The sequence below is a fragment of the Biomphalaria glabrata genome, chromosome 8 (genome assembly GCF_947242115.1).
Source record: "Biomphalaria glabrata chromosome 8, xgBioGlab47.1, whole genome shotgun sequence".
Lineage (NCBI taxonomy): Eukaryota > Metazoa > Mollusca > Gastropoda > Planorbidae > Biomphalaria > Biomphalaria glabrata.
Window position 1 is genome coordinate 19,423,960 of NC_074718.1, and position 27,294 is coordinate 19,451,253.

At 36.1% G+C, this 27,294-nt stretch overlaps 1 protein-coding gene across 1 annotated transcript; it reads left to right on the forward strand.

Annotated features, from left to right (window-relative positions):
* Positions 1-1,815: 1,815 nt before the first annotated feature.
* Positions 1,816-10,342, forward strand: LOC106065136 (helix-loop-helix protein 11-like). The gene is made up of 5 exons (XM_013223892.2): positions 1,816-2,228; positions 5,760-5,919; positions 6,143-6,323; positions 6,552-6,751; positions 7,239-10,342. The coding sequence occupies exons 1-5, from the start codon at positions 2,140-2,142 to the stop codon at positions 8,163-8,165; spliced, it is 1,557 nt and encodes a 518-aa protein (XP_013079346.2). The 5' UTR covers positions 1,816-2,139; the 3' UTR covers positions 8,166-10,342.
* The last annotated feature ends 16,952 nt before the right edge of the window (positions 10,343-27,294 follow it).

Below are 27,294 nucleotides of genomic sequence, written 5' to 3' on the forward strand. Positions count from 1 at the left end.
ATTAAATTATCGTCAAATGATATCTCGCGCCAAAACGTCCCGTCGCCAAAACGGCTGGCGCCAAAACGTCCCGTCGCCAAAACGGCGGGGCCAAAACGGCGTCGCCAAAACGGCGGCGCCAAAACGTCACGTACCGGTTCAGAGCCCGGTTCACTACAGTCCGGTCGAATACAGCACAGTTCAGTATGGTTCAGCGGTGTGGTTCTGTACGGAGCATTACGACGGTTCAGTGCGGAGTACTATCAAGTACAGTTGAGACGAACGGCGTCTTGATTTTGGTCTGTGATCGAGTCCGACACAACGAACCTAGTGTGTGAAGTCAGTCCTGAACTGTTGAACCCAGTGCAAGCCCGGAACGAGACGGAGAGGCCAGTGCAAGAATTGATACGGTGGTACGGAGAGATATTTGTACAGCCTGTGTTGCCAATTGTTCAGTATTGGCTGTAATTTATTGGACATTAAACTGTTACGTTACTTTGGAGCCCTGAGTTGTCAAGTTCTTTAAGATAGAGGTGTAAGGTGCAGTTTGCAGAGAGCCTGGATAGTGAGATCCGTAACAATATACGGTATATATATATATATATATATATATATATATATATATATATATATATATTGCGGGGGGGGGGGGGGGAGAACAATCCTGACTACGCCCATTGTATATATTATTAACATAAGTAATAAATTGGTATACAAATTGTGTGATTTTTTAATTTAATTTTTTTTACTAAAATTCGTCCGCCTGGATCCGCCATTGCTTAGGCGACCCCTAGCCATTCAATCCCCACACTGGGAAACAAAATTTTGCCCCCTCCCCCCATAAAAATTCTGGTCATGACCATGTTTTGTCCCATTGATAATTCCTTTTTATTTAGATCTTGATCTAGATCTAATATTTGTGCAAATTAATGAATGAATATTTTTGAACGCAGCCTAATTTTAAATGCATAGTAGACTCCCTACAACGTACGCGTAAAAAGAGAGATCGAGCAAAGAACTTCAATCACAAAACAAAAACGTGTATGAATAAAACCCGCTTCTCTCGTATACACAAAACATGCACTCTTTGTGACCTATACCTGAGCTTTTAGGATTGGTCGCAGAAGCACCACATGGGGGCCTGAGAGGGAGAAAATGTTACAGGTTGAGCCAGACAGGGTCGGTACCATTTTTTAACCTGTAAAGGCATCTCGCCATTTCACATTTTCTTTTGATTACGCACGGTCAAGATTAATGCAATGCTTAATTTTCACCACTTCATAGAGGACAGTAGGCAAAGATATACCTAGTTTAAAAGATCCAACAGCACTGTTAACCTTAGAAAAATAAATAGTGTGAGTATTGTTAATATGGAATCTTACCCCCCCCCCCCCATCCCCCGGTTTAGTACAACCGTTCAACCAATCAGCTGATACATGTCAGCTGATCTAAAACGCCGTAGGCTTGTCTCGTGTAAAGCAAATAAGGTCATAAACTGTCTCGAGGTTGAAGAGGAGAATATATCAATGCTAAATTTAATAAACATATTATATCTGTAAAACTCAAAGTTATTTTGTAATAGATAAAAATAAATGTCAATTTGCTTTTTGTTGCTGTTCTTTAGAAAATAAAAACAAAAGAATACTATTTTAATGTGAACAACTTTCAAAAATATTCTCCTTTACAAGCCACTCTGGAAGATTGCCAAGTAGTATCAAGAAATGTTGGGTTTATTTTTCCCGCCTCTTGCTAACGGAACTATTTATTTTACCATTGACTCATCTTTGTAAAAATCCTCAACAAAAAAATATCACTACATGTTTTAATAAATTTTACAATTTTTATTATTATTATTATAAAGTCATACAGTGTTATGGCATAAAAATGTATAGAATATGAGTGTGATTGATTTTTTAATGGATTTTATTGGTGCACTTTAATTTAGTAATCTTAACGTATAGTGAGGGCTATGATAATTGATGTGTCGTGAATTGACCAACAGCTGTTTCCCGCCAATTATTACTCATTGTACTAGAATTGTTACGTCTGGTTTGTTGTAAAGACTAATAGTAAACAATAGATCTAGATTTACATTTTTAGATCTAGATCTACAACTAGAAAACAGCTTATCTGAATCAAACATTCACCGTTTCTCTAATAATGTCTTTGGAAGTTCGAAGTAGTGATAGAAGACGCTACATTAATGAATTACAAGCTAGGGAAAAGGAAATCGCTGCTGGACTACTTAAGTAAGTAGAGTCTACCTATTCTAATTCTATAGAGTGTATAGATCTAGACTCTTAGTTATAGAGCCTTAGACATCTAGAATTTCTAGATCTATAGTCTAGAACTTCTATAGTCAATAAATCTTCTTGCTATTATAATATTGACTAGACTCTAGAATCTAGTATCTAGATTATGATGTAGATCTAGAGTAGTTTAGAATTTAGATCTTCTTTATTAGTTACTATTAGTATTAGTAAGTACCTATTACTAGTCTAACTGTGACTCACTCTTAACTCTAGGCTGTAGATCTAGACTGTTTGGTTTATTAAAAGAATTTGTTACAAATCAAACAAGAACAAAAAACTAACATGCTATTATTACTTTTAAACTTTAGTTAGGCCATTATTACGAAATATGATATCTAGATCTAAGTCTCATAATAATAAGAATATGGATCCTCAGTATTTGGGATCCCTAAACTCAAGAAAACATTAAACTTTAATTAAAGAAACTAGATCTAGATTTAGATTTACTAGATCTATTTAGATCTAGAACAAACACAAAATAGAGCAGTGAGATTTAGGTAGTCCACTCTAATAACAAATATAGATCTATATAAACTGCCTGGATGGCTGCCTGGTCGTGCGGTTTGCGCGCTGGACTGTCGTTCACATTTATCGATGGTCGAGGGTTCAAACCCTGCCCGCTCCCATCCCCCGTCGTCCTGCGGGAGGTTTGGACTAGGAAGTAATTATCTTCAACTCTGAAGGAACATCCGAAACATGTAAAACATTTTACAAACTAGTAACTAGATCTAGAGTAACACAATTAGGTTAGTTTAGACTTCAGTTTAGTAAAATCACTGGACTCTCTAGATTAGTCTATGTAAACGTAGAGAGACACTTACTTCAGGACAGAAGAATAAAAAGTAAAGACAGTAAATTTAGTAATACACTGATTTCACTAAAACATAATTTACAAATAGAAAAACAAAACCTAATGAAATACTCAAAAAGATATTAAGATAGAGGCATATTTCTTATTCCATACGCTATATCTAGACAGAACAAATAAATTCATACAAGTGCTCCTTCTTCCCTAGTCCTAGTGCCATTCACTCATTGCCATTAGTTTAGAGAATGGAATGGGTTGCCTGAATCATCCTGAAAAACCAACGCAAACGACTTATTAGCGGAGTCATTGATTAACATATTAACATGCATGGCTAGATTGACACATACAGTGCGTAGGACGTAATTATCTTTTTTGAAGTAACGTTATAGATCTACTAAGTTATAGAGATCTATATCTGGATTATCATTAGAGTTAGAGTGACATGTGACATCTATCTTAATCTAGATTCTAGTCTTGTGAATTACGACATAATGATAAGTCTAGATATACTATGTCATATAGAGTCCAGAATAGTCTAAATCTAGATTTGTATATATATATATTTTACATTTGATCCATTCTAGATCTAGTCTAATTGCGCTTGTTAATTAGAGACTTGGATGTAGATCTAGATTCAATGAATCTAGATCTATATACTTTCAGTTGAACTCATCTAAAAAAAATGTTCTCTTAGCCGATTCGTGCAACCCCTTTCATTTTCATGTTCTTAATCCAGATCTATAAATCTAAATCTCTTATTAGTCTATCTAGAAAGTAGAGAATATCTTTTATTTTCATCAAAATAAAATTAGATCGAGATTTAGACTACGCCCTACTCCAGGATACGCGTGCCCATGCGGCGCCATGCCAACCCGTGTTAAATGGCTTGGATGTAGAGTTTTTCTGGATTTAGCTCTAAGATTTTATGAACACATGTGTTAACATAGTTCATGTTAGAAGGACTTGAACTAGATGTTAGATACGGTATATAGACTCTGGTTTTCTGGCAACCAGATTCATATTCCTTTTTTTTTTTTTAAATAATAAATGAATTTTAGTAATTTAATAATTAGATCTAGATCTATTTATTTACTTTTTGGAAAGGAAGTGGCCATGAGACGCCTTTACACTCGAAAATTGTATTACATTTGTTACAGATCTAGATCTATATTCTCTAATTCTAATCTATGTTGTTTTTTTACTCAAATAAATGGTATTTGTAACCCGATTGGATTTGTGTGGCGTGTCAATATTTATATCTAGATCTAATATCTAACTGTATGTAAAGTTAATTTAAAAAGAAATAGAGTTTGCCTTTAAGTTTACAACTATGCCAGTATGACTATGTGCACTTAGGAATGTGCCTGTTCTTTTGGAGCCGCGTCACGCAGTCACAGTTAAACAACATCCGCCTTTCAAAAAGAGTTCCCATTGATGGCCCGTAGACCTGGTTATATATATATATATATATATATATATATTGTTTTGTTGTGATTTTTTAATTCTAGCAGCGTCTAATTGCTAGTGTTTTTGTATAACTTTGTCATATGACTATTCCCAAATAATTGGACCATAGTGCCGTGTTATTAAGAATGAAAAAGATAAAAGGAAAAAAAAATACTAAAATGACATTTAGGTCATTTAGGACTAGTTAATCACTCACACTCAGTTAATACGCTACTATTATGGTTAGGCAATCCCAATGGTTTTATTTAATTTAGTCTAGTCTATTCACCCAAAACTAGAAAACTGAGCAGTTAGTTAAATCCATTACACTTAATTTTAAGTACCTACACATTACTGTAAAGTGTAGATTGTTGTAAATATTCTAGTCTGTATCTTTATAAAATAATAAATCTTGTTTCGGGATATGGAAGCGACCAGTGTCATTTTCTGTGTACGCCTTCATTTCTTTTGGGGGCATTAAAATCTATTTTTAGATCTGGGTCAAGTAGGTTATTAAGCTGAAATATTTACATTTCCTGAACAATTTGAAATAAAAAAGGACAATAACTATTATTAGCAATTAATATTATTTACCAAAAACTAAAAACAATTCTTTATGAAGCTGGTGACTTTTTGTAAGAACCACTACGATGCCATAATAATTAATGAAAATAGATTGATACATATCCAGGTAACATTAAAAGACAGTAGTCTAGACTAACATGTAATAATGGATATGGTTTAGAAGATTCTAGTTTGATGATAGGCCTATAAATCCAGCCTTTGAATACAGTGCGCAAATGTTCCTAAACGTCTATTTTATTTCTTTAACTCTACAATGAATACCCCCTGACGTGTGTTTCCGATTAAGATTGTCTAAACATCCAGACCAAATTTAAGTTTAAAAAGATATTTTGAAAAAATATTATGGTTAAACAAGAGTTTTCCATGTGTGGCCAATAGGCTAGTATTTTGTTTTTTCTTCAAAGATATAGTGGAACACAAACTTCAAATTTCTAGGAAAATCATTAGAACTGTTTTCAAGATTTGTGTCCACCCAGATTTAGTTTTTTTGTTCCCTTGAAGAATTTGCAAGCTGATTTGAGGAATTATATGTGTGTTTGTGTGTGTGTATATATAATCATTTGTTTAACCTAAAAAGCTCTCCTTTTTTTTTAAAACATATTTGGCTTTTTTTTTTTTTCACTTTTAAGGGCTTCACAGTCATCACCCAAAGCCGTGCAAGATAATGAGAAAAGAATGCGTCGGGAAATAGCCAATAGTAATGAAAGACGCAGAATGCAATGCATTAATGCTGGTTTCTCTAGTCTTAGGACTCTAATGCCCCAGCTGGAAGGAGAAAAACTGAGCAAGGTGACATCTTAGATTTGTTTGTACTCAAAGTCTGCTAACTGTATAAAAAAAAACAAGCATCACTTAGCAAAATCTTTTTATCTAGTCTAGAACTGTTTTACTTTTTAAAAAAATAAAATAAATAAATGTTCAAAGATCCTCATTTGCAATTTATATATATGAATAACTGATATTCAATTTTTTCTCTTTACATAACAATTAATCTTCAATTGTATGTCTTTAGGCTGCCATTCTACAACATACTATAGAATATATTACAAGTCTTGAACAAGACAAAATTAAACTACAGGCACAACTGGATCACACTAGGCGTCTCTTGACAGAACTAGGTCAAGATCGAGTAATGGCTGAACCTTACATGACCAGTACTCCTCCTCCAACTAAACGTAAAAAAAGAGATACAGGTATTAAATCAGAATCTTTTTGGCCTCTAGTGGTTAAAAAAAAATAATAAACTTATACTTTTTAATCTGGGTATTTACTTGCCTCCTCAAAAATCATCTTTAATTTACAAAGATTCTTATATCATTTTCCCACTGTCATTAGTTTTTTAAATGTAAAATATTTTTTGCTGATAATATTTAAAAACAACAAAATATACATGTCTTTTAAAGCTTTTCACTTTTTAACAGAGTCATCTGATGAAGGTGTTGGAATGATGTCTGATGGGTCCGATGAAGGAGGCTCTGAGCTTCATCATGAAAATGTATCTCTTCGACATCAACTTGAGACACAGAAGCAGCAGTGTGCTACTCTTACAGAACGTAATCGTTTGTTGGAAGCTCAAGTGTTGTCTCTATTGAATATTCAGGCAACTCATCCCTCAACTAATGTGAGTTGTGATTAGTGTACATTTGAAGATTAGATTAGAAACAGATCTTTTGAAATAATGGTACTTAAAACAAACAAAAAAATTTAACTAATGAATGTTTTAATTTTTCTTCTTGACTATATATGTTGTAACATTGAGATTTAAAATATTAAAGAATTGAATGAGGTCTTTTTGCCTGGGTGCTTGTAGGGGTATAAAACAACTACTAGGGAGATGTAAAATCTGCACAAATGCTTCCTTGCAGACCTATTGTGGTGTCTGAGGCAGACATTGTGTGTGTGTGCAGATGACAGCCTTTTTCTGCAATGTTCATACAAATTGTATTGAAGATATAAATGCTCTTTTACTGTAGCATACTGGAAACAAGAAAGCTATTCTTCGGACTTGTTGAAAGACAGTTCAAATATTTATTAAAAATAAATAAATTTATCCATAGACATTCCCTTGAAATTGTTTGCTTTATTTTTTTTATATTTTTTTTTTCCAGGAGCTACACTCAGTTAATTTTGACTCTCATCAGTTCCAGAATGCTGGCTTATACAGTCGTGAACTGTCTGTAATAGCATCAAGAGAAAGTTTTGTATCTTCTCCTGTGGACATGTATCAGCCTCCAAGGCCCATGTCTCCTACACCAGAGCAAGAGATGTCTGTGGACCCATCTTTTAAAGTTGAAAATACTTCCTCTGGCTATTTCACAGTTTCATCCCCCCAGTGCATTGTATCTCAGAAAGATGAACCTGTTTCCTATGTTCTAAAAGTGGAGGCAGCTCATTTGGAGGAAAGCAGTAATAGCATACCTGTCTCATCCTCCTTGCCTTCAGCTAGAGTTACTACACTTACATCTAGTAGTACTCAGCAACAGCACAACTCTCATCATAATTACTGTCATCGTGACCACCCAAGGCGTCGCCTCCGTCAGCTGGCACAACTTGATCAACAAAAATCTGAGAATTTCATACAATTGCAAGAGCAAGAAAGTTTGACTGTTCCAAATTATCGACCAAAGCACAATACACAGAATCTAGAGAACCTTGTGGAAGCTATAAGACAAATTGAAGGGGATCGTATACTATGTGATGATAAAAAATTTAATGATTCTGACAAGCAAAAACACAAAAAAACTAGAACACTGTCTGACTCAGAAGAATGTGTAAGTACTATTGACCAAGAAGAGCCAAAATGTACAAATTCCAATCATGACACACCATCTTATGAACCTGACATACAAGCTGATTCTTTACTTTATCAACAACAGATATCAACTTTGTCAACAGCAAGTAGTTTTCCAACAAGCAGTATAAAATATAGTAATGCTAGCAGTGCATCAGAAAAATACCCAATTGCAACTCAACTTCTGCATCGTCCTATTCATCAGTCCTACTATAGATCTGGTGTTATAGTCCAGAAGCCTTAATAAATTTCTACACATTGTATGACATGATGCAAATGTCTATAATATACCTGTAATCCTCTGGAAAGTGGAGGGTACATTATGTACAATCATAGGTGACAGTATAGTAAATGGATATAAATAAAAGTTATCTTAAGAAACCTTGAAATCCTATGGAGACATAGGTCCATCTGTTTCTTGGCCAACAGTTAATTTGGGTGTTGTTAACAGAGCCTTGCTCTGAAGCCATGACTCAGCTAAGATTTCTGGGCCAAATCATAATTTCTGAATTTATCTACTGGACTTATTTGTCCACCCTTCATTTATTAAAAGTAAACAAAAATATATTAATTGAAAAACAATAGACCCTGTCTATCATTCATGTTTATCTTTTAAAACCCTAATTATAGATATATTAGAATGAGATTGACCTATAGTTAGTACTTCAGAATTCAAATTTGTAGCCTAGGTGTTTGATCCAGAGTAATTTTAAGTAGACAATATCTAGGCTTTAAAGATTCTAAACTGAATTCCTTGCACAAAATAGATGAAATGATAGAAGAATGTCAGTATAGAATTGTTGATTGTATTTGGCTGCTTACATAATTCTAAAATGTTTGGGGGAGGTGTGGTTCTAAAGTGTTATTTAAAAATGTTAATAATAGTGGACATTGCTTTAAAAAAAAAGACAAAGATCTATTTAGATTGAAGAAAGGGCATGCATATCTAAGTAAATGAAACTAGTAAGACATTGTTATGATATTAAGTCTAGCTTTAAAAGCAGATTACATTTTTTAAATTGCTAATTACTTTGTAGGTTTTAATTGGGGGGGGGGGTTAATTCATATAGATTAAAACTTTGACTATGAATATCAGTACTTTTAAGGTACTTTTATTGAATTGACCAGTAGTTAACATACATTTTATTTTAATGTTTTTAAAACTAGAAGTGTTGACCAATAGTACAAGGGCTGTAACTCAGTTGGCAATGGTCACCTTCCAATGTTGTTTCTTTTTAAATTAATTCTATTGCTCACACTTTAAGGTCCAATAGTACTGTTACTACTTATTTATTGGGATTACAGAAAGGGAAAAAGCAATGCATTTCTTTGGTTGTCCCTCATTAACCATAAAGCTGAAACTCCAGTACCTATGAACTCAAAGAATTTCATCTCTTATCATTAGTCTAGAACAGCTTCAAATTATATGTTTTTTTAGCAGGTGAATCAGCTGTAGGAAATATTTAAAAAACTTATTTCAAAGCATGTCATATTTTATATTAGTGCTAAATCCAATTCTTCTGCTGTACCAGGAAACAGTATCATCAGTCCCCTTCATTTAGTTGTTCTCTTTTTCAAAATTGTCTTTTGTTGTTGTTTTGTTTACCATTCAGTTGCAGACTATCAGTCCCACATTTCTCCATGCTGCCTTCTGTAGTTCAATTGTCTGCAAAGGTTCCTTCTGAATGGCAACCTGAGCCAAGAATCAAAGAGCAGACTACTCTAATGGGTAATTTAGACAAATATTTGAGTCATCATTGTAACAATCTCATTTATTTCATGAACTCAATACTACATTGGTTTTATTGCCTCTTACTGTTCAACTTAGATTTATAGTTTTTATACCAGTACTTGAAATCTAGAGAGGAAGTGCAACTATTCAAATCTAGAGAGGAGTGCTCATTAGGAAATAAGAGTCAATACAACTATTCAAAGAACTACAAATCTGGTTTACAGCTTAGAGCAAATTAATGTCACCAAGAATGCCCTTTTATATATATATATATATATGATTCTTAGTTTTAAATCATTTGACCTAATGAACATAAAACACATAAGTTTCTAAGGCTGTTGTGTTTTATGTACACACTACATTTGTTTGTTTTTTGTGTGTGCTACTGCTATATATTTAATTTTGTTTACTTTTGAGAACAACTGTGTCACCATGTTTAAGCTACATATTTAAAAACAATGGCTGCAAATGCACAAAAGTAACATTGTGCCCCCAGTTTGTTTTAGTTCTGGTCTATCCTTCAATTCAGTTGAAAAGTATGCATCTCTAGTGTTTGTTTTTTCAATGAGTTTGAAATGAATGTACACATATTGAGATGGTTGCTAGGAATGTTTCATGTGTAATTAGAATTATTTATTTTGTATATATGTGTATACATTTTTTTGGTTAAAAATAAAGTTAATAAGTAACATTTGAGTTTTTGTTTTTATGCAATTGTAAGTCAAGAAATGAGTGTCTTTTTATATTAGAATACAAAATCCTCTTCTAGAACTAGACATAATGACATAGACACTGTTCAAGTGTGCCATGCTCTAAAGCCATTTTGTAAAGGCACCATATGGGCTCAGATAGTATCTAACCAAAGGTTGTATTGTTGGTGCTAATAATTGAGGGAAAATATGACTCACTTGGGAGTAGCTCATAATTATATACTTTTTGGCAGCTTGTTACAGCAAGTAGATCCACAACAAATATGATTTTCTCCCTGCAGCAGCTACATTAGAAGAGCAGAGATATGGCTTTTATTGACCTGACCAAGACGTTTGACCTTGTCAGTAGAACTGGTCTGTTTGCCGTATTAGAGGGAATTGGCTGTCCAAACAAGCTTCGGAAACTAGTGTCAGCTTTTCATGAAAATATGCACTGTACAGTGTGACAGTTCCGCCTCCAGGTCATTCTCCATCAAGAGCGAGTAAAACAAGGATGTGTTCTGGCTCCAACACTATTTGGCATCTTCTTTTCAGTTGCACTAACCAGCGCTTTTTAAATTTCTGGGTGATGGAGTATATATCCACAGTAGATCCAATGGAAAGCTTTTTAACCTGGCACGTCTTAAAGACGGCGTATCTTGGAGACATGAGCTGCTGTTCGCCAATGATGCGGCACTCGTATATATCTCATTCACAAGGACTACAGAGGCTAGTGAATGCATTGGCAGCTGCTTGTCAAGAGTTTAGCCTTACAATAAGCCTCCCCAAGACCTAAATCCTGGCATAAGACGGCACAGAAATACCTGTGATACATATTGGAAACCATACACTTAATGGGGGTGCAGGTATTTGTGATCAACACTTGCCAGCAACCTAGATTTATAGTCACCGAGCTGACAAAAAGAATAGGAAAAGCTTCTACAGTAATGGCAAAACTCTTCAAGCGTCAGGGAAAATGCCAAATTGACTACGGCAACCAGAATCGTAATCTACAAGGCCTGCGTTCTCAGCACACTTATTATGGCAGTGAGAGCTGGGCAACTTACATGAGTCAAGAACACAGATTAAATAGCTTTTACTCACGCTGCCTGCGCCGCATTTCCTTGAGGGATCGTGTCTCCAAACAGGAAGTTTTAAAATCAGCCAATATGCACAGCATTTATGTTCTCCTGACACAGAGAAGACTTCGCCGGCTCGGACATATCATGACAGATGTCAGAATCCCGAAAGATATATTATATGCTGAGCTTGTGGAGGGAGTCAAACCCAAGTGCCGACAAGACTAACCTATAGAGATGTCTGCAAGCGAGACATGAGAACCACAGCTATCAATGAAAGTATGTGGAAGGAAATAGCCCAAGACCGAAGTACATAGAGACAGACTGTGCGTGCTGGTACGATCCTCGCTGAGAGCTAAAAGAAAGGAAGTGGCTGTCCTACCAGCTGGCATAAAACACAAACATACACAAGCACGAACTGTATCAAAATCTGCGATCCAGCATTGGCTTGATTAGCCCGACACCTTCGATATAGGTCACGGAGGTCATGATTAGCCACACCAGATTCTTTCCAAACCCTAACGCCCAGTAAACCCTAACCCTATACATAAACGTGCGTACAGCATATATATATATATATAGCCCCGACGCCAAAAGCGTTTCCTTGCCATTCTTCACTGCAGAAACGCATTCTCCTGGCATCTACAGCTCACTATTGATCAGTGAGGTTCGGGGCAAATAGTTTTGAGATTAAAAAAACCCTCTTCAATATTAAATTAAATCGAAATAAAGTCACCACATTCTACGAGCGTAGCCAAAGGGGTTTTGAAATCCCCCCCACCCCCAGGTGAGTTTAAGTTTAAAAACTTCCATCAGATCGTTTGACGACAAAACTTTCCTTTTCAATAAAACATCTAAACCAAACTACAGTCAGCAAATTCCATGAGCGTAGTAAAGAGGGTTTTGAAGTTAACCCCCATTTCCAACAAAAGGAAAAAGCAAAGCTACAATAACTACATTGAATGTATGGCCGGTTGTGTGGTTACCTTTTCTCTCCTCCAATAAAAAACTAAAGTAAAACTAGAGTTCTCAATTTCTACCAGTCGCTGGGCTCCAGATATTTGTAGCCCCTCTTGGTACTCTCATGGAATTTATTTTGATTGTAGTTTGCTTTAGATAGGCCCCCTATTATATCGAAAAGGGAAGTTTTATCGTCAAAACCATCTGTTGGGGGGTTTTAAACTAAAAAAATATCTGGAGTTTTTTTAAAACAAACTCGATCAAAACCCCACTTAGCTACGCTTATAGAATTTGATGACTGTAGTTTGCTTTAGAATAATATTGAAGAGGAGGTTTTTAACCTCAAAACTATCTGTAGAGGGGTTTTAAACTCAAAACCCTTTCTAGAGGGGGTTTTAAACTTACCCCTCTCCCCCCCCCCCCCGGCTACGCTAATAGAATATTTTGTCTCTAGTTTGCTTTAATTTTATATTAAAGAAGTGTTTTTTTAGCTTCAAACCCCGCTTGAGGGGGCTTTTAAACTTGAAATCGTCTGGAGGAATTTATTTTATAGCCGTCTGGAGGACATTTTAAACTCAAAACCCCTCTTGGCTACGCTCATGAATCTTTTAACTGTTGTATGCTTCAGTCTTATATTGAAGAGGGTGTTTTAGCGTAAAAAACTCAAAACCCATTGGCTATAGTATACACTCATGGAATTTGGTGACTATCGTTTGCTTTTTTTTTTTATTATATAAAAGAGGGGAGTTTTAACCTCAAACTCACTGGAGGGGGATTTTAAACTCACCCCCCCCTCCGGTTGCGCTGGGGCAAAAGATGGTTTAACATTAAAATCTCAATTAAAATAAACAAAATTAAATGAAAAAATCAGTCACAAAATTCCAACCCCTGCGGAGGTGGCGGGGGTTGAACCCAACCCCCTGGCTACGCCCATGATATATGTATACATAGATTGAGAATTCCCCCCTCTAACCCTCCCCGAAAAAAATTCTGGCTACGCCCAAGCAAACAATGTATCATCATCAGAGATGCTTTGAATGCACCCATTCTACTATAGGCCTATCTGTTGGAGATTTTGATACATGGCGGACGAATAAATAAAAAAGTAGTATTTATCATTGGTGTGATTCAAAAGGTAAACGATACATTTGGAGCATTGTAAAATACAATTGCTAAGCTCTTTCTGTTGTATTATTATTTGAATTATAAAGCTACGTTTGGATCTAAAATAAGCAAAATAAAAGAAGCGCGGTGACTAACTCAATCTCAGATTTGCATTTGGTCCCACTTGACACTCGCTTGGTGTTAGACGTATGCCTCTTTTCATTGAAATCAGCCAGAAACCTTATTGTGATATAGGCGGCCCTACTCGGCCTCTTTTTATCAACGGGGTTCTTCCATTCAGACAGTTAGTAGCTACGTAGCTTAGTCCCACTGCACTCTATAAATTGTAACTGGTCGTCAGACCATGGTTGAGGAACAGCTGTACTTGAATATTGTTTGAAAGGCAAAGTTATTAACGAAATAACAATGAAAATAAAATGTACTTATATTAGTTATATCGTCATTGTTTCTATTGCTAGATCTAGGTCTAAAGAACATGTGAATGAATTACAAGCAAGATGTAGTCAAAATTCCAGCGACGCTAGGGCTTTCGTCATACGAAGCGCGATGTGTAGACATCAGCTGATCTTCTACCTCCCCACATCCACCCACTATAATATAGACCTAGTTGCTTCAAGATTTGTGTGTGTGTGCGATACCCGGATGGACAACCCAGACAACATTCTCCTCCTACGCCAAACATTGAATGCGTAGTAATACAATTCTAATGCGCGTAGCGTAGTGATATTGTGACCTAAATCCATATAATTGATGTAATCATATGCAGAGCGTTATCACGTGGCTGGATAGTCCTCTGTTTTTTCTTCAAGGCCAAATACGAATTGGGAGAAAATTTAAATAACCTATTCATAGTTTTATAAATCAAAAGAAAAGAGCTATAACGCTTTCATTATTATTATTTCATCAAATATGTTTGAATTTCAATATTTAATATTGTTGCAATATTTTTTAAAGAGACAGTTAAACTGTTTATTGGGGATCAAGACCTATTTGAACTCCGATGCAACTAGCAAATAAAGCACGTGACTTTCAAACCATTTTTATGAATGACATATTTTGCTAAATGGTTAATTTTAGACCGTTTTTATTATTAATTGATAATAAAGTTTGCATCCAAAAAAGATATGTAATATCAATGATAGTTACTCCACATAGTAATAACACAGTATTACATAAACGCAAGACATCAGCGAATGGGAAGGATTTAATCTGCAAGACTTCTGATCATACGTGATAATGACTAGTTGGAACAGAAAAGACATTTGTTGCATAGCTAAGTCATGGGCGTAACCAGAACTTTTTTTTTTAGGGGGCGCGTGGAGGGTGAACATTTTTTTTTCATCTTTAAGATCCAGCTGAAGACTTTCAAAAACAATGAAACAGTCAGGGGCGTAACTAGGGATTTGGGGGCCCGGGGGGATTGACCTCTTTGGGGGCCCCTTGCATTTTGACATTCGACATATGACATGAGATGATGTACGCAAAAATATATAAGCTCCAAATCAAATTGGTTCAGTATATCAGTAAACTTAACAAAAAGTAATCATCAAAACTCTTTAATGAATAATACCGTTGTTTATTAGTTAAATAATGCACAAGTGACAAATCTAAATTGATATTGCTTCACGTCGTGCATTCTGTGCATCAAAGACATCTATAACATCAACTACATCGATACTTTCTAGTATTTGTGACTTCACTGACATTAAAACCACGATAAGCCTTTCTTGCGTCATTGTGCTCTGAGATACTTTTTGATGAGCTTGAGCTTTGAGAATGATCTCTCACATGACGTAATGGAAGTGGCCTGAGTTAGCGGTATTCGGAGGAGGTTGCAAAGTTTGAGCACACGTAATTCCCATATGAAGCCTGTTTTTTTCAATATGTCTATTGGTGATTGTATTACTGTTTGTTGATGAAAAGTGCTCGTGCATCAATGACATCATTGAAAAAGCGATTTCCCATTTATTTCATCATACAAACAGGAAAAGTGGCACAGTTTGTCACAAGCGTGTCTTCTAACAGGTGTCTTGGTTCAAGAAGAAACCCAAAAGGTATCCATTTTCTTTCCAGCCTTTGGAATCTGCCCTTCATCTCCATATGAAATCTGTCCAGCACTTCTGTCTCAACACGTTTGAATTGCAGTTCTATTGACAGTCCTACATTAGAACTCAAATTCCCATTAAGTCTTTTCTTTCTTATGGTTGTTTTGATTACAGGGAATCCATAGTATTCACTACCTTCTTTTGCTTTTTCGATGGATTGGGTTTTTGTCAGTTTCTCATCATTTTGCAGAAAGCATGAAAGGGTACTAATTTCTTTAGCAGCTTCCCGTATATGCAGTCCAGACTTTTGTAGTTTCTTCCGAACTATATTAATTGGGCGCAGGAGCTTTGACCAGAATTCCAGATAGGCAAAAAATTCTTAATTTTCCACTGCATGAAGAAGATTCTGTGCTAATATTATATGGTATTACGTCATTGTTGGTTGTTTATGTTTTGTGCGCAAGAAAAAGGATTCAGAGCATATAAAAGTGGGAAAGATCCATATCTCGTTATGCTTGAGTATATAAATTCTCCGATAAGTGGACTGCCGTATTCACCATCACAACTGCTGACGAGTAGAAGACTCAGGGAATCATTCCAATTGATCACAAACTATTGAAACCATCGGTAGCTGAAAATGCAGAGACAATACTCAACGAACGACAGATAAAAAGCTAAGTGAAATACGATGCCAAAGCTAGACTACCTAAAGATTATTCTGTCGTAGAGTTCGTCTAGGTCAAACATAGCAGAAAGCAGTTGTCATAAAAAAACATTCAGCACCCAGATCTTACATCATAAAGACAAAAGATGGAAAAAAATACAGAAGAAATCAACGCTTTTTTAATAAGAGTTTCGATGAAGACATCTCTGGGTACTATGATACCGATGAAGACAATGAACTGCAAACTGTTGGAACAAACGAAACAGACAGTTATAGACCAACGTCTAGAGAACTTGTTGTGCCTATGCAGTGGGCGCCGCGCTTTCATAGGCCCCGCGCTAATTCCAAGTGTACATTATTAAATTAAACAATTATAACGTATATAAAATAACAGGGTTTTCGCGACCTCCTGATTTTTCAGGGCCTCCAGGAAATCTCATGAAAAGGCAAAATATACGATAAAGACTGAACTTTTTTTGAATTTATTCAAATCTCCTGAAGAATAGACGAAATTGACATTTTGGGGTGCCAATAAATAAAAAGTGGCATTGCGAGCTTTCATTTGATAAAATTTATTGCAAAGACGAAAGTAGGCCTATTTTCTAATTCAAAAAAAAATATTGACATTATGCTCATCCCTACCCAGACTAGGCACCGCGCGATCCGTTTCGCATAGGGCCCCGCAAATGCTAGGGCCGGCCCTGCTAGTAGATATCCCTCTTAGGAAATTTAAAAGGAAGGGTGTGATAATAACTTCAATAGGAAGGATGTATTAATATTATATGATATTACGTCATAATTTTTTGTTTATGTTTTGTGCGAAAGCAAAAGGATTAGATGTAGCCTAAATAAATATAGAGTTTCCATTGGATTGAGGAACGATGAATAAAGGGGTAATAACTCGAGTGTGAAGTTTAATTCTGAAATTATAGACGCCAAACCCGAATAATGGACAATTTTAGCATTATTAAGAATAACTTTTAGATCCGTTATACTCGATTCTGTAAATTTTGCTTCAAGGTTAATTAGTGTAGCCATATAATACTCGCCATTTAGATCTATTATTAGTAAAGGTAACAAGATACCTGGAATTCGCTGTAGGCTATATCATGCAGTTTTATTCGTGGCAACAAAGTTTAAAATGTAAAAGGAACTTTAAAAAAAACTTTGATCTCTGTGGGAAAAATATTTTTAAAATGTCAACAAAGTCAACGTACTGATAGACCTAGATCTAGGTTTAGTCTTTGTGATAAATTTAATCCATAAATGTTGATAAAAAAAAAGACACCCGTTGACACTATTTGTCAATCAAATATATTAATTTATGTATTTACAAATAAATTTCGGACACCCATTTGGGGGCCCCCCTAGATGGGGGCCCGGGGGGATTTTAAAATTCTCCCCCCCATCCCCCCCCCCTTAGTTACGCCACTGGAAACAGTTAAAAGAGAACATTCTATTGTCTATTTGATCTTTCTTACATACAGTCCATTCATTTTGTCGGACCAAGCATTAGAAAATCAAGGAAAAATGCATATTCTAAAATATAGTGAAACATCGTGCAACTAGGTAACTGATCAAATCTGCTATTTAGACCAAGACTGCATTACTAATCCTTAGTGGAAATTTGTTGGGATTACAATAACACTTTTTAGGACTAATTCGCATGACGCGTAGGACGTAATCATCTTCTTTTTTGAAGTAACGTCTGTATTATATAAGATAAGATAAGAATTCACCAATCGTAAACAAACAACATTGAGTCACGTGCTTCTCTATCTCTTCTATACAAATTACGATCTAATTTAAATCAACAATGGTTTTCACGTGGCAGTTTTTTTGTTGTTGTTTTATCAATATGATCACGTGACCGTTCGTTTTGGTAAATGAGGTCCAATGGTGCCTCCTAATGAAATATGAAATATAAAATAAACACCTACAAAATAAAATTACGCACTTTTATTAAAGAGCTACCAGATCTATATGTAGATCAGCAAATAACTAATATATATATATGATATAGGATACACATCCTAGAAAAAAACAACGTTAACCGTATGATTAGAGACGCAAAAGCTAGTCATATTCGACCAAAAATCGAAACTTCTGATTCTTCAAAGGAGCTATTCAGGATCACCGCTGAAATGTTAGGGGGAGAAAATAATGAACGTTTGCCGTCATCTCTCCCAGTATCTGAACTCCCTGATTCCTTCAATAGATTATTCATCGGCAAGATTGAGCAGATCAGAAATGACATGCCATCCCTCTCATCACAGCTTGACTACTCTCCAATCTTTCAAAATTCTCCTTTCTGCGAGTTTCAGCGTGTATCTGAAGATAATGTCAAAAGTACTATTTTAAAGATGCCAAAAAAGTCGTGTGACCTTGATCCAATTCCAACTTCCTTGCTCCTTAAATGTTTAGATGAGCTTGTACCCACAATTACTAACATTGTGAACTCTTCACTGACTTCAGGCATTGTACCACATCAATTTAAGTCAGGCCCTTATTTTAAAAATCCAGTCTTGACCCGGAATGTCTAAAAAAAACTATCGCCCAGTATCAAATCTTCCCTTCCTGTAAAAGCTTCTGGAGCGCATCGCGTTAGCGCAAATTCTTTCTCATCTTGAACAGTACTGTCTCTTGGAAGAATTTCAATCTGCTTATAGGAAGTGCCGAAGCACAGAGACAGCAGTGGTCAGAGTACTAAACGACTTACTTCACAATTCCGACAAAGGCCACACATCAATTCTTTCCATGCTGGACTTGTCCGCAGCCTTTGATACGCTAGCCGCTAGACCATGAAGCTATGATGGCCAGATTCTCTGCTACTTTTGGTTTAGCAGGAATCGTCCTAAAGTGGCTTGGATTATACCTGACTGAACGCACCCAAAGTGTCGTTGTTAACGGAACAGAATCAACAAGCTTACTCTTGAAGTACGGAGTACCCCAGGGATCAGTTCTAGGCCCAGTACTGTTCACTATGTATACAAATCCACTCAGCGGTGTCATACGGCCAACCGGCATCCTATACCATTTCTTTGCCGATGACTCACAGTTTTACGATTCCTCAGTACCCTCAGATGTGTCGCATCTGGCAGAGAAAATCAGTAGTACCGTTGCAAGGGTGAGCAATTGGATGGTTGAAAATAAGCTCAAGATGAACGAAGATAAGACAGAAATAATTAAGATTGGCACTCGGAACAAGGTCTCAAAAGTTGAAAACACAGATTCTCTTTATACCACGAACTGCCAGCTTCCTTATCTCCATGTAGTGCGGAATCTTGGAGTTTTCTTCGACTCAACGCTATCTTTCGACCCACACATAAGTCAGCTCTGCAAGGGTCTTTATCTGCAGCTGCGTAGATTAGGCCAGATCCGACCTTATTTAACAACGGAGTCAACAAAAACGCTAGCTGTGGCATTCATACTCTCCCGCCTGCAACGCCGTGCTAGCAGGTATACCTGATGACAAAATAGCCAAACTGCAACGTATACAGAACAACGCCGCACGAATAGTACTTAGAAAAACAAGACAAGATTCGGCTTCTACGCTCTTGCGCATGCTCCATTGGCTTCCCGTGAAAGCGACAATCGATTTCAAGGTCGCCACTCTTTGTCATCAGTGTATATATAACAATGAGATGCCCTTGTACCTTAGCGAACTGATTACTCCACATGGGCGTAGCCAGGATTTTTTTTCGGGGGGGGGGGGGGGTTGGGGGGGAACCCTATTTCGCACTTTAGCATATATATATATATATATCACTAGCGGATCCTAACCCCAACGCAGGGGGGGGGGGATGGATCTGAATTTAGTGACTGATTTTTGCGTTGATTCTGTTTATTTAAGGTGAGATTTTAATACTAAACCATCACTTGCCTCAGCGCAGCCAAGGGGATTTTGAGTTTAAAACCCCCCACGACCATCCCCTAATTCCAAGAGCATAGCTAATAAGATTTTTATTTAAAAACCCCCTCAGAAACTTACGATAAAACCTCCCCTTCAATATAAGAATATCCATTCATCAGTCACTAGATTCAATGAGCGTAGCCCGAAAGGGTTTTGTGTTTACCCCCCCCCCCAGCTGGGTTTAGAGCTAAAAACCACCTCTTTAATATAAAAAAGCAAACTACACACTCAAAATTCTATGAGCGTAGCCAAATGTTGTTTTTTTTTAGTTGAAACCCCTCTTCAGCGGGATTTGAAGCTAAAAAAAAAACACTTCAATATAAAAAAAAGCAAATTACACACTCAAAAATCTATGAGTGTAGCGAAAGGGGTTTTGAGTTTAAATCCCCTTTCAGCGGGGTTTGAAGCTAAAAAATGCCTCTTCAATATAAAAAAAAAGCAAATTACAAACTCAATATTCCATGAGCGTAGTCAAGCCAAAAGGGGGTTTTGAGTTTGAACCCCACTCCTACAGAGGGCTTTTTTTAAAGTTTAAAACCCCTCCTGATAGTTTTGAGTTTAAATACTCACATACAGAGAGTTTTGAGGTTGAAAACCTTTCTCTTCAATTTTATTGTAAAGCAAACTAGAGTCACCAAATTCTATGAGCGTAGCCAAGGGGGTTTTGAATTAAAAAAAAATCCACAGATGTTTTAGTTTAAAACCCACCAGAAGATGATTTTGACGATAAAACTTCTCTTTTTGCGATATAAATAATAAGAGTTGCGATGACATGGAGGCCATTACGAAGAAAGTGCAAACTGGGACACCCTAGTACAACTTGGCGCCACAGGTCCTCAGAACATGTGGGAAGAGGCTTCAGACATAGCCAGTGACAGATTTTTGTGGAAGCAGCTTGCCGCCCAATGCGCCGAACGACGTGGGAGGATCAGCACATAAGGTTTTTGAAATAAAACTTTTTAATAGCAGGACAATGCACTGTAGGTACCTCAGAATATGCATTGGCTTTCAATACCGGAAATAGTGCTTGGCGGCGGGGCTCCGGGGAGTCTACAATTTTCCCACTAATTCCAGGAAGAACCTATTCTAGGGTACAATAAACGTCTTCCGAAAGAATGAAGGGTCAGAATGTAATAAAGATTAATTATGTACACACACACACATACGCATACCACACACACACATATATATATATATATATATATATATATATATATATATATATATATATATATATATATATATTATATGACATATTCATTTATATATCATGGGCGTAGCCGGGGGGGGGGGGTAGAATTTTGTGACTTATTTTTCTTAACTTTCGTTTATTGTAGATGAAATTTTAATCTTTAACCATCACTTGCCCAAGCCCACTGGGGGGGGGGGGGGGGGGGGTTGAGTTTAAAAAAAAAATAAAAAAAAAAATAAAGAAAAACGACAGTACGTCACCAAATTCCATGTGAGTAGCCAAGGGAGGTTTTTAGTTTAACCACCTTTCCGTAAGAGTTTTTTTTTTTATGTTAAAGCTCCCTCTTCACTATTAAACTAAAGCAAGCTACAAACACTCAATTCTATGAGCGTAGCCAAAAGGGGGGAGGTGATTTTAAGACCCCTCTCCAGAGGGTTTTCGAGTTTAAAACACACCTACAAAGAGTCTTCAATATTAAAGAAAAGTGAAATAAGGAAACAAAATCTAAACCAAACTACAGTCAGCAAAATCCATGAGCGTAGCAAAAAGGGTTTTGAGGTTAACCCCCATTTCCAACAAAAGGAAAATGCAAAGCTAAAAAATTACTAAATTCTACGAGTGTAGCCGAGGGGGGGGGTTGAGGTTTAAAAACCCCTTCTTCAATATTATTGAAATAAAGTCACCAAATTCTATGAGCGTAACCAAAGGGGGTTTGAGTTTAAAAAAAAAAAAACTCCAGTTGATTTCGAGTTTAAAACTCCCAACTTTTCGATAAAAAATCTAAACCAAACTACAGTGAGCAAAATCCATGAGCGTAGCAAAGAGGGTTTTGAGGTTAACCCCCATTTCCAACAAAAGGAAAATGCAAAGCTAAAACGACTAAATTCTATGAGTGTAGCCTAGATCCGGGGTCGGCAACCTTCGGCTCGCGAGCCACATGCGGCTCTTTGGATGTGAAGCTGCGGCTCTTTAGTTCCATACGCACATATTATTTATTTTATTGAAACAATTTTCAAAATAGTTCTGAATCGTTTAACGAATAATAGGCACCTATTCTATCTCTCAGCCTTATACCACCCCCATTACACGCGTCGTCAGTGTCTTAAGTCGTCGGAAGCTCTCAAATGACGCCGACATCGGGTGTTTCTATGTAAGTTTTTATTCTCTTTCGAGGCAAGACAAAACGGCATCTTCACTACGTGCTTTGGCTGTGACGTATAGTTTGTTGTTTCAAGTAAGTGGGTTAGAAGCGAATGAGCTTCTCAAAGTTAGAAGCAATCTACATGTAATACTAATCTGGCAAGATTTTCGATACCAATAGAAATTGCACAAAAAGGCAAACCATTTTCAGATGGTGAGTATGTCAAAGACTTCTTCCTACGTGCATCTGAAGAAAAAAAAAGCAACAGAAACCTTGAAAAAAAAAATCACAGATATGCCAATATCCGATAAAACAGTACAAGATAGAATAGCTAAAAGAAAATAACATATTTGCGGGTGGAAGATATTCAACTTTCTTCTGCCTTATCACTTGCTAGTCTTACGACATAAAAGGCACGGCACAAGTAGCCCATTTTGTCAGGTAAATGTCTTCCCAAGGTCCAAAAGAAGATCTTCCAGGATTGCTACTCTCATGACAAACTAGAGGGGAAGATGGAGCGAATGCCGTGCAGAAATGCCTTGAAGACAATAAGATCGAGTTAAATAAAATCGTTTAAACGGCAACTGATGGAGCCAGAAGTATGACAGGAAAAATTAAGGAGCAACAATGATTCTTCGAGCCAAATAAACCTCCGAATTCTTACATTTCACATACACCAAGAAGCGCTATGTGCCCAAACATTTATGGCCGAAATAGTTCAGGTTATACATTTGATAATCAAGATTGTAAACATCATCTTATCAAAATCACTCTACCATCGTCAGTTTAAAGAGCTCTTTAACGAGATGGAGACACAGTATTCCGACATCCTTCTTTACAATGAAGTGTGATGGCTTAAAACGTTTTGCTTTGTGCTTGAATGAAATAAATACATTCCTAAATGAAAAAAACATTAATCACCCTGAATTAGAGAACGACAAATGGTCGCAAAAATTGTACTTTATGGTGGATATAACAGCGAAAGGAAATGAGCTATATCTAAAACTGCAAGGAAAGTAAAACTTATCCTGTGTTGGTAGAGGAATTAGTTTATTTTGAAGAAAAAGTAATTCTTTTTGCAAAAGATATGCATTTACTTCATTTTAAATGTCTAAAGCAGTATCACGATAAAATCAGTGCAACCATTGACACAAATTACTTCAGCACAGTTAAAAAAAAATCAAAGATGAATTTCTTGACAGATTTGAGCAGTTCAACAAAACTATTCTAGCATTCCTAATAAATCCCCTCAACTCAAATCGTAACGAAATCCAGATCGAGCCATTTGAAATTGATACTGGATCTTTAGAAATTCAATTGATCGATTTAAAAAGTAAAGCTTTGTGGAGTGGAAAATTTAGTCAAAAAGCAAGTTGAAAAAATTGGAGGTCAAAAAATGTATGTACGTTACGCAACAAATGTGACAACTTTAAAAGAAATATCTCGAGTTGAGGCACTTAGCCTATATTTGACGCATGGAATAGTCTTCCAGAATGCTACAGTGAGGTGAATTTGGCATTTGAAGTACTGACTATCTTCGGATCGACATACTCGTTCGAGCAAGTGTTATATTCATATATAAATATAAGTGCAGTAAGAAGTCAACAAATGAAAATTTAGAGTCGTTTTTGAAACTAAAAATAAGTTATGAGCCAAATGTATCCAAACTTTCTAAAACCTTGCAAAGCCAACCTCCCATTGAATTTGTTTGCTCAATTGTTTGTTCTTGAAGTACAAGCTAGTGTTGTAAGTAAATGTTTAACTGCTTTAGTTATTACCGAAAGAAAAAAATATGTAACTAAAAACAAGTTATGAGCCAAATGTATCCAAACTTTCTAAAACCTTGCAAAGCCAACCTCCCATTGAATTTGTTTGCTCAATTGTTTGTTCTTAAAGTACAAGCTAGTGTTGTAAGTAAATGTTTAACTGCTTTAGTTATTACCGAAAGAAAAAAAAAATGTAATAAAACCATATATATATATTATCTAATTTGGTGTGAAAAACACGTATATATGAATTATATACGCTAAAGACGCTATTAGTTTTGTGTGGAATGTCTTTACGTCCGTCCGTTCGTCCCGTTTAGATCTCGTAAAATAGAAAAGATATTAAAAATCCGACATCATAATATTTTAGACCTTTCAAAGTTCTGATGCAACGGCTACTTTTTTCTTTTCTGAAAGTAAATAATTTAATTTTTAAAATAAACTATGCAAGCAGTTTTTTAATAAAAATACAGCATTTTTACAATAGTAACAAACACGGGAGGCTATTTAGTAAGGGAGATTACTATTTAATATATTTTTTTTAAATATGGAAACGGTTTAGATTTTTTGTCCAATTTTTTTTTTTTTACACACGTTTTGCTAAGTTATGTAAGTTCTGTCATACTAACTACTACATTTACAAACAAAAAATGGGTACTATTTTTTTCGAAGAGAAAAAAAATCTATTTAATATGTATATAAGTGGAATATAATTTAAAACAACAATTGATAAGTAGTCTTTCATATTATCGCGTGAACTGCATAGTAGCATCGCATCTATAAGACACTTCACTAAGGATTTTTAACTTATTATTTTTTTACGAAATGTTGTTTTTTTTAATGAGGCTTTGAATAAGAGATTGACCCTATACAAAACAATTAGATCAATGAGATAATCATTATATGAAATCAGTTAGGCCAGGTTCACATCTAACTTCACCTTCCCTTTCACCCATCCCTTGGTCTGCTGGACCGTTGGGGCATCACACAAGGTCTGTCAACCTTCTTTCTCCATTCTTATCTGTCATTTGCCTTTGATAGAATTTCATTCTGATATTTTTTCTGAAAATATTGTAACTTGCCTTTTTACCAGCCTGGGTGGATCGGGGGCCGATTTTGAGTTTGTATTTCCACACAAACTGTCTTTGTAACCTTATTTTTTTTTATTTCAAGTCCGGAAATAACGCTTTTTAAAAATTCCTTTTGTGCTTTGATGGCTGCAAAGTCTCGAATAAATTGTGAAGAAACCAGAGACTGGACGAGATCTCGTTGGATAGATATTATTGCGAGACTGTTCATTGTCGTTCTCATCTGCTCAAAGAGATTTTTACTCCAACTTGGAACAAGATTCTTGCACCGGATGCAACAGTGATAGGAATTATCAACAATCTACAAAATGTTATAGTAACATTTGGCGCGGGAGTATTTCAACCATGATTGTAAATAAATGGAAAAGTATCAAGAGAAGAAATAGTCTCTGGAACAATGATTGAAACTATTTGCAACTGGGACTGTAACATTCACAAGGCACACACAATGATTTCGGATTGAGACCTTTTTTTACACCATGATTTGTTTTGTTATCAGATTCTTGGCATCTGCAGTTTTGCAAAAATAAATGAAGATTGTAAGCTTTTTAAAGCTTGCTTCCGCAAGAACTAAGTCTTTGGTGTCGTCGACGGTTACTGTTATAGTCTCGATATTTCCTAATTTCTGTTGGTGTACTCATATGCTCAAAATCAAAGTAACTTGTTCTTGGTCCCCAGCATCAGGTGTGCTGTACAAAATGATGGAATAGTATTTAGAATTTTCCCCATTATTTACTTGTTTCCAAGGCTGCATCAGCGATCAGATTAATTACTTCATTTTGATTTGTTTCCAAGGCTGCATCAGCGATCAGATTAATTACTTCATTTTGATTTGTTTCCATAGTAATAATTATGTTTTTTTTTTCGTTTTCTATAGCCTACGTCTTATTTGATCTTCTAGGGAGGAATCATACTTTCTGAATTCGACTCATCTCAAAGACAGTGTCCATTGTTTGGTCAAAACAGTTCTCTTTACTTCCTTCAACTGACTTTCCAGCTTAGTTCATGTTGCGATAACACTGGGCACGTTTTTCTAAACCGCTATTCCTATTGTCGGCTTGTTTCCCGTTGAGATCTGAGAAATACCGACTGCAAAAACAAAAATACAGTATTTTTATGGTTTGAACAAAGCAGCCAACAATCTGAGGGCTCACCACTTTATAACTTCCTAAAAAATTCTACAGAAAAATATTGTTTCTCATAACTTTCATACAGATCATTTTTTTCCAGAATCACGAAATGTTCTTTTTTTTTGTTCGACCACGCCAACACGTTCTCTAGTGCTAATTGAAGGTGGCCCTAAACCTGGATCTTTTCAATCGCTGGTCGCCCTTTTTTACGGTATAAAGATGTATGCAAACGCGACATGAAGCTCTTCAAAATCGACACTGGCAGCTGGGAAAAAGTAGCACTGGAAAGATCCACATGAAGAGAGAGCATCAAGGAAGGGTCTCGGATTGCAGATGCCATACACAACAGAAGCAGAAAGAAGGGTGAAAATGCAACGGCACCTGGTGATAAAATATGCGATCGCAGCTGTGCATCCAGGATTGGCCTCTTTAGTCACACAAGAAGTTGCAAAAGGAAAAGATCGTCTCTCGAGATGTAAATGTCACACTGATTTTATGGCCCGCCAAATGTTATTCTTTTAATTTTTTAGACCGCTCCTGAAAAAGTTTGCTTATCACGTATTATAAAGCCTACACTCACAGACAATTCTTGAAGGCGACAATGTAATTCTAGCTCACATAATGTCCCTTTATTTCATGTTTTGAAAAGTCTGAGAAAGAAGCATCAAATGAAAACCTAAATCTTTGGCCCGATAGTCTAGCCCTAAGGATAAATTATGTTTGCTTGGCTCATCCCATGGAATAGCCTCCATTGGACTTACTTCTCCAACCAAGTGGAAGAAACAAAAACTTATGAATGAACTTGCATCTACTGTCTCTCCAGATATATAATAAGAAGGGAAGACAAGG